The sequence below is a fragment of the Mya arenaria genome, chromosome 12 (genome assembly GCF_026914265.1).
Source record: "Mya arenaria isolate MELC-2E11 chromosome 12, ASM2691426v1".
Lineage (NCBI taxonomy): Eukaryota > Metazoa > Mollusca > Bivalvia > Myida > Myidae > Mya > Mya arenaria.
This window is the reverse complement of record NC_069133.1, coordinates 817,719-826,914: the sequence shown is the minus strand read 5'-3', so window position 1 is coordinate 826,914 and position 9,196 is coordinate 817,719. Positions and strand designations below refer to the sequence as shown.

The window sequence follows — 9,196 nt, the reverse complement described above, 5'->3', positions numbered from 1 at the left end:
GATGATGATGATGATGATGATGATGATGATGATGATGATGATGATGATGTGGCCTAAAATTGTTGCCTATCTCAAAGCATTTTATATGAGTTCTTTTCCAAAACAATGATAAATTAAATGTTATATTCATGAATCCACATCCTTAAGCGAATATCAGCATTTCCCCCTTTTTGGGAGCTGCTGGATTGAGTTTTGGGGAATTGTAGGCCACTAGGCCGCTGGAATGCTTGATCGACTTTTTGAAAAAAAATGTTCTTGGAACTAGGATGTCCCTTATTTGTTCCAAAATCTGATATATTTCGCCTTTTCTACTTGTCATGTACATTTATCCCTCACACTCATTCAATTCGTATTCACAACCAATCCTCGGGGATGTTCAAGTGGCCTCGCCGAGCACTCACAAAATTAATATCCCACTCACGCAAAACACTTAAGTCTCACTCACACCTGTGAATACGGATATACTTTCCACTCAAAAATATCTGGACCGTTATGTGATTACAGAGGATTAACTTTTTGAGTGTGAGTGAGAGTGGTTGTTCTGAATTCGGCCCATAGTTTAGCTCTTCAAAACATGGCACGCGACTAAATGTCTAGAATATAGTGTAATTTTTAATTTCAGTAAATTAATGTTGTAAAATTCGTTAGATTTGCTCCATAGTATTCCATTAGTGGATGCACAAAACTTTAATAAAGTTTCCATGAAATGGGATTAACACAAACTTGTAAAATGAATTTTACTTATACTTTTTTAAGAGAGCATTACTTTTGGCTCTATTCTAATTTCTTAAATTTTCTTAAATGTAAAAAAAAAACGATTAGAAAACGGAAAAGGTTGGATGACCGTACTTGTTATAAAGGATGTATCATTAGGAGATACTTATTGTTTGTAATTTTTTTTAACCTTTTTATATGTTTTCTGTCTTCTATGTCTTTTGTATGCAGTTATATCCGGTTTTCCGAAAGGTGAAATGAAAACCATTAAAATTTGATAAACTACCATCAGCAATAATTGTATTTAATACAATAACCAACTAAATATATAATGTTATCTGACAAATTTAGCAGAGCTTTGAGGTAAGAAAATAACACTCATACCTTATTATTGACTATACTTAGCAAAAGAAAGCAGCAATGTAATTATGCAACAAACCATCCTATTGTATTATTTATTTCGTCATTTTCTTTATATTTCTGCTATCAAATGTATTTGTAATTAGTGTCTCATAATAATAAAATGTTAATGACATAAAATATTTGACGTTAAGTTTAACTAGAGTAACTTAATAAAACCCTAGATTTAATAATACAAATGGAATATACGTTATGTTATGTGACTGTGAAAGAACTTGTAATACAAAGAGGGGGCATCTCATGCTGTTTGCATATCACAGAAAATGTCAAAATAATATGATGCGTAATACTCATTTGAAATATAATTATATGATCATAGTAATGGTCCCTTTTTTATAGCATGGCAATGTAATATAAGCTTCTGCTGATGCTGTTACAAAGATTTACTATGAGTCAATAAAATGAGCTTATAGTAAACTGTTCAACAAAAAAGGTAGCCTAGTGTTGATGGTGTCTCTGAGGCCACGGTAGTTCGAGCAATGGGTTGTAGTTTTCGTGTTCGACATACGATGTACTCTCGTCGTAGCGCCTCGGATTAAGGCCATTTCTGGTCAAGACTGACTTTACCCCATCTTGCCCTTTCAGTCAAATCGCTGTAGAAAGCTGTTGATTTAGATGTGTTAAGTTATCGTTACTATTAAGAACAATAGGACGCGCCTTTCCAGTTTTCTCCAGCTGCTGTATTAAAGGATCGTTTACTCAATATATTCACGATCAGCAATTTTATTGTCCATTGATACTTGTATCGGTGTAACCATCTTGTCTACCATTAAAATTACTTCTAGTAATCTCATCCTTAAACATGTATATTTAAAAAAATACTTACGCTTTTAGGTACACACATCTCCATCTTGATATTATTGTGTTTTGAAAATGCACCTTTTACTCCGTTTGTACCTTCGCAACACATTTTAAATAACCCTGGCTATGTATTCAAATCTTTGCCAGCAGCATACATAATTTTGAAATGCAATCGTATCATAACAAAGTCAACATTCAGGAGTATAGTATAGAATAGTACATTTGTCTTTACACCGGCTCGGTATTGAAATTGATCGATGGAGAAACGTACCAAGAGAAGAACGGTTATGCGCTACATATAATAATAAGAAGACGAATGCCATTTGCTATTTGAATGAATATTGTATAATTATATACCAGCTAAATATATCAAGCGATACTTTAAAGAAAGACCAAGTATGTCTATAACTAATAAGTTGTTAACATCTTATAATGCAAATGTTGTGAAGAAATTTGCTGTATTTATCTTTAATGATTTTAAAATAAGAAAGACTCATACCAAAATCCAGGCAATTAAAGGCAGACCTAAATTTCTATCATGCTGGTCAACGTAAATATACAACCAGTTTCATAAACGTGTTCAATCACTATTAAGGTTTTAAACATAATATTATTTTCAGATTGGTATACTTAATTAAGATAAAAAAAATATGATATGTCTATTTGTTAATTCATTTCTATGCTCGCCAAACATTTTACTTACGGTCATATACTCGTACATTTAGTCATGGGCAATTTCTTCTGAATCGAATATGTATGTAAAAGCGACAATAATTCCAATCATATATAAAAACAGAAATAATTCATTATTGATATAGTAAGAATGTTATATTGAATTACACAGATACAGTTGATAACATTGCAATATAAATAAACTTATGTATAAATATGTTCCGCCAAAATTGCATATGCCATTGTATTACATAAGTTTAATCTAGGGTCATATTGGCCTATTTCAAACATGTATTGTATTGAATGTATTTTGAATAAACTTTACTCTTCTTCTTCTTTTTCTTCTTAATACTTCTATACACTTTGCTGTTGATTTTATTGTTTCTTTCAATTGCAACTGATATCAGACTATATCTCCTTTTCCTAAGTATTTAAGTTATATTTTTTAAGGATTTAAGAACTTCACTATTTGGTGGTGCGATGGTTTTTAGTTCATCCATATTCTTTTAAGAACATTCTGTATTTTCTTTTATATTTTCATTTCTTCATTTTTCTCAACGTCGCTGAAATTATTGTAACTTTAATATGTTCTTTAGTAGAAGCTACATTCATAATGAAATAAATGTGTTTTACTATTTCTCCAATCTATATTAATACATACATGTTCTCCATATCCATTTAGTTTATATCTCTCTCTATATATATTCAAGTGGCAAAACGTCATCAGCTTATTTTTTAAGTTCTAATATTGAAGTAAAAACTGATTTAATAATTAATTTATGAATTGCATGACTGAAAGTAATAAATCTGTTTGTTGCATTATCTTGTTGAAGCTATTAGGGAAAGTAAATGAATGTATTACGGAACAATGCCAAATAAATAACTTTATTGTTATCTTTTTACCCCACCCTGTGGCGCAGCTCGCTGATATTTAAGAAATAAAAACATAAATTGCATAATTGCACGTAATCAAGTTGTTTGTCGGTTTATCTATTTGAAACTTACATGCTTTAACAACCATCCCAAATCAGAAAGCCGGAAAAGTTTTTGCTACGTTTGGTTTTGATACGACTTACGTTCGTGCAGACCTTGTCCTGCCTTGCTAAAATCAACAAAAACTTTTCCACATATATCTACGTTAACGAAAAAATCTATTCATTTGGTTCTTTTTTGATATGTAAATTGTGTTTTAAAAGTGTTATATTCTATCCGGATAATCATATATACAACTGGTATATTAATGGCTAAGTATAAAGTGGCTGCCAACTGTTAGCTGGCTGTCAATTTCCATTATTCCTAATTGCATCGCAAATAAATTCGCTTTAAAAAGCTTGGGTTACCGTTAAAGGTATCTTATTTCCAACTCTTTCAATAACACTCAAATTGCATTGATGTTTACATTCAAATACCAATGTGCTTAACTAAGTATTGAAAATAATTTTTGAACGTTTATAATTATGCCGTTGTAAACATTAAATCTGCTGTTATCTTTCAGTCGTTTATTGTGTTAATAATATGAACGGATATAAACACTCACGAGCGGTTGGTAAGTTTAACACACACACTTTAATAACTGATAGATGCAAACTGTTTCGAATATAAAGGTGTAATTTCAGTTTCTTTGGTGCTTGGTTATTATTTGAGTTTAAACTGGACCATACGTTGCAAACCTATAAAGTACGTTGGTTATTTCATTACAGACAGTATACATGGGTCAGAGCACCACCCTTCATGCATCTCAGCAGACTGACGACCTTAGTCATATGATGTTCATATTTCAGCTCCTTCAGAGCGGCTTGATATTCACGGCCCTCGTGGCCGGTGCCATCTGTGTCGGTCATCTAGTCTTAATACGCCGGAAGTACTGCCGAAATACCACGACGCTGTTCGCAGTGGTGCTCTCAGGATTTTTGCATCTGATCGCGAGCGTGTGCATGTTGACAATTGCCGAAAATTACATGATAAGACGCGTAAAACAGGGGCCCCCGAGCGTCGGCTCGTGCTTAGATTACTCGATGACGGCGGCGTTTGCAAACGGGGTGGTGCTCGTGTTTATCGTGCATAATGTTTTTGTTCAGATCTTTAAATGGTCGATGTCTACGTGTCTAGCATACGCAGGCACACTTGGTTGCATCATCACAGGAAGTTTTTCCGTAATCAAGATTGTGTCGCAAAATAGCCCACTTCCAGTTGCACAACATTCGCTTGTGACGCTTGGGACGTATGGAAGTCAGCACTTTGACGTATTCTTGTCCGTCTGTCAGAAAAACGTTTACGAGGAAAGATGGGCTATTCTGGTGGAATATTTAGTGATATACGTACCCGTCATTGTCACCGTGCTGGTTGCTCTTTGCAGGAACAGGACAAAACAAACGGGTATGATAACTTGTATAAATTAATTTGAATTATTATTTTATTATTTATCTTGAAAAAAAATGAACTGAAAGTGTTCTAGTCGACATGTCCCCCATTGCTGACACATAAATAACATTTGATTAGTCTGCCTGGATAAAAGTAGTTGTTTACTTCCAAATACTATATACATTTGTCACATTTCTGAGTCTCCTAATTATCACATCATGTTAGGCTGACTCCGTAACGTATTGTTGGATCTCGAAATACTTATAAATGTAACTGAATGTCTTTCTGTTTTTTTCTTTGCAGAAGTCACCATCACAGAGCTAAAGATTCTCTCAAACAAGGAGTGCAACGTTTCAGTGTTTAACTGTAATTGTGTTAAATTGAACTCAGCCATGGTTGCCGTTCTTTTATACATTACTATTGTCTTACTCATAGTACGTCCAGGATACATTCTGTATGCGCACGCAACTTCGGGTTACTTCCGGGACATATTGCCAAGTTTGTTACAGACAGTAATTTTCACTTTTATTTGCTCAGAATATATTGGAAAGGTCCTCATTCGACCACAATATTGGAATAATGAGGTGAAATCAAACGGCTATCGTGATTGTAAACATAAGAGCAACCCTCTTATGCAGGTTTGATTTAAACCCCCAGTAAATTTACATTTTACTGACCGTTCCAAGGCGGTACCTAACAATCCTTGATAAACATACCTAGTTTTTATATATATAGCATGTATGCACTGTGCTGTTGGTGGAGTATTGCTCTGTTCTTCCATGATTCTTGTTTGTGATTTTTTGTTTTTGTGTTCTATGTTTTTAACGTTTACACAGTGCCATTAAACCGAGTTAATGTTTAAATTTTTTGCTACTGAGGTTGTTTCTGTAGATTTTTACATAAGTATTGATAAGCTGTAAATTTCTGTGGACAGGTTCTTTAGAGATGTGTTGTTTAAAAGTAAAGACACACTTGCTTGGAATGGGAAATCCATAGTTATGTTTCCACAAAACATGATACTATGCTCAAATACGTTTGTAGCACTTTTGTAACTGGGTCAATAATTAGCACATAAACGTATCATATTGACGGAGTTAAAGTCGAAATATTGTCAAATATTAACACTTGGTGTCATCTTCGTTCGTTTTATTAAAATGTTACTTATGGCCAGAAACAACATGGCAAGATGGAACTTGGGACACAATTATGCTAAGTATGTCGGGAAGCTTATGCGTAGCCTAAAATTCATAAACTTGAGCTCTTCGATGCGGACAGAAAAATGAATTTCGTCTTTTAAGACATTACAATGTGGGCAAAGTCTTTGTTCTAAAATTGTATTATTCCACCAACCAACTTCTATATTTAACCGATGCGACGATAATCCTTATTGGCTTAAAGCAATTCTGAATTTCTGTACATTAACACACTTAAGATAGGGTTTTAATTCAAAATCAGAAATGTTTCTATAAAATAAAGCTCTTGAGGAGTCTGACAATCTGCTGTTTAAATTTTAAACATAAACGTCTCATATTCTTTGCTTCAAAAATGACACAAAACTGGAAATATCACCAACATCTTGTGCAAGCCAGACGTGATAAACCCCATATTACTCAATATTGTTTTAACATGTACTACCCAGTTTGGAAATTTTACAACATCATTTATCATTACATTATAGATGGTTCTTACATATTAATCATTCGGCATACTTAAAACTTTAAGCCAGTACTTAATTGTATTTATAATGCATTGCGACATTAGATATAATCTGCCCGTCTCTGCATACACAAGAGAGGTCTAATGAGTTTGTCAAAAAGTTCCAATTTATATTCAGGTGTTATATTAGTAAATTTGTTCAGATAATTTCTTAATTTAACAAGAGGCCCAAAAGGGCCTATGCTCTACTGGCATGGCTTTTGTGGTCATATCAATCCAGAGCATGTATGTATGGGTAAAAGGCAACAGACATATGGTTTATGTTTTGTGTTTGGCTTACCTGAAAACGTAGCACGTTCAACATCTGAGCCCAGAAAGTATTGTAAGCAGATTAGTTCCATGAACTGTTTTAATATGTGCCAAGTAAAAGTCATCTGACAAAAAAAAAATGCTTTCAAAACTGTACTCATAGTAAAAATTTCTGTAGTTTTAAAAGTTAAAAAAGGTTGGTCAAAAGGTCAAAGTCAAGGGCATCCTAGGACAACATTGATCAATTTGAACAAACATTCACAATCAATTGTGCTGAGATGGATCCACGAACACACAAAAATATTTTTAAACCTTTCCAGATTTATGTTTACCAAACCTGTGAACCCTGGGTGTGGCCAGTAATGACACCAGGTGCATAACTTAAACATTCACACGCACGGATGCACATACTACGTACACATTACCATCGCATAAGCTCTTCTGGCCTTTGGCCAGTAGAGCTAAAAATTGCTTTATGTGCTTGACCAGATAACGTTTTGGTAGCATATATAAGTGAACCCCCTGAGCTAAAGACTATACCTAAATATGTAAATTTGTTTAAAACCTCCAATGGTGATCCCTGATAGATTGAAACTGAAGATTTGAAGGTAATCTACCCCCTTTCTTAAAAACCAATATCTTTGTGTTGCATTTATTGACCTTAATGTTCCATATATTACAATATTCCTCTAAAATATTAATATTCGCTTGCAGTTCTGCTGCTGAATTAGCAAAAAATCGTCTGCATATAAGAGTAGAAAGAACTTTAAAAATCCTGTGTCGACCCCTTTGGCCCCTTTGAGATATAATACTTCCTCTAGATCGTTAATATACAATGACAATAATAATGGCGATAGGCATTCGCCTTGACGTACACCTAAATGACTTTCAAACACTGCACCTAACTCGTTTTGGTGTTTAACTCTTGAATACATATGATTATACATAGACTTTATAACTTAAAAGAGATTGCCCCGTAGTTCTAATATATACAGTTTATAACACATATTGTCTCGTACTATATAATCAAACGCTTTTGTTAAATGAACAAAAACACAATATAACTGCTTGTTTTCATTAAGAACATGATTAATTCAATTTTGTAATACAAACATGTTATCAACGGTACTCATTTAAGCTCTGAATCCAGCTTGTGCCTCGATATATACATGGTAATATTCGGCCCAAGTTGAAAGCCGGCTATTAATAATATTTGTGAATATTTTTTCCACAACACTTAATAATGTGATTCCTCGGAATTTTCCAACTTCGTTTAGATTTCCCTTTTAATGTATTGTAACTATATAACCCTCAGTCCACTTTTCCGGAAAATACCTGGTTATTAATAGTTTATTAAATAGCCTTAAAAGAAAAGACGATAGTCTACGTTTACCATATATCAAAAAATCATTAAGTATCCTATCTGGGCCAGCACTTTTGCCCAAATTCAAATTTGAAATACCTTTTAGAACGTCTTCCTCAGTGAATGGCAAATCTAATTCAGAAAACATTATCTTTAATTCATTTTGTAAAATAGTATTATTAAAGTATAATATGTCTTCGTCTGGCTGAAAAAAAACCTTTCATTAAGATCATTAATTGCCTGAAAGTAAGCTGTAAACGATTGAAGAGATATAATTTTAGGAGTTTTATGTTTTTAGCATATTAATTGATCCGTCCGCTTATTCATATTTAGGTAGTTATAATAATTTTCGGCGTTAAAAGTACTTACATAATCTTCTTTCTTTGAATTACGCCACGAAAATGAATAATCAATATTAATATGTAAACGACTTTCGTTATTTTCTATATTTTCATGTATATTTGGTGACCGTTCTAATGCAAATTCAATTAAGCAGTGGTCTGTCAAAACATTCGGTCCATGAACATTATAATTTACAAATTTAGTGGGCAAAACCTCATCTACAATGCAGTAATCTATGACACTTGACACATTTGCAGCCACAAATGTAAAAGGGCCAATATTTCTATTACCCCCTACGCGCCCGTTTGCTATTCTAAGTCCTGTTTCAATAAAAAAAATCAATAAGCAATCGACCATTTGTATTAACAACATTATCTTCAGATGTTCATGGCAAATAATTATCAGTTGTATATTCCTAAGGTAAAAGGTTTTGATTTCTTAATGTGTAATTATCGTCTACTACAAAATCTTGCAAATGTCCCACCTTTGAATTTAAATCTCCAAGTATCATAAACAAACAATTACTGTTATCATTTTGTTGCTTAATTGTGATAATAT

The 9,196-nt window shown here is 33.2% G+C and overlaps 1 protein-coding gene across 2 annotated transcripts; it reads left to right on the top strand.

Moving 5' to 3' along the window:
* The first annotated feature begins 3,990 nt into the window (after positions 1 to 3,990).
* On the top strand, positions 3,991 to 5,827 carry LOC128212025 (uncharacterized). Of its 2 annotated transcripts, none has more exons than XM_052917242.1 (3): positions 3,991 to 4,153; positions 4,717 to 4,983; positions 5,272 to 5,827. In XM_052917242.1, the coding sequence occupies exons 1-3, from the start codon at positions 4,123 to 4,125 to the stop codon at positions 5,610 to 5,612; spliced, it is 639 nt and encodes a 212-aa protein (XP_052773202.1). In that variant the 5' UTR covers positions 3,991 to 4,122; the 3' UTR covers positions 5,613 to 5,827. The 2 variants fall into 2 exon arrangements, with proteins under 2 accessions (XP_052773202.1, XP_052773201.1); XM_052917241.1 differs by having other exon boundaries at positions 4,308 to 4,983.
* The last annotated feature ends 3,369 nt before the right edge of the window (positions 5,828 to 9,196 follow it).

What these genes read in the sequence shown, in the direction of transcription:
- LOC128212025 (XM_052917241.1), top strand. Translation starts at nt 4,317, where the DNA reads ATGGGTCAGAGCACCACCCTTCATGCATCTCAGCAGACTGACGACCTT. An exon ending in GAACAGGACAAAACAAACGG is followed by an intron (nt 4,984 to 5,271) that starts GTATGATAACTT and finishes TTTTCTTTGCAG; the next exon opens with AAGTCACCATCACAGAGCTA.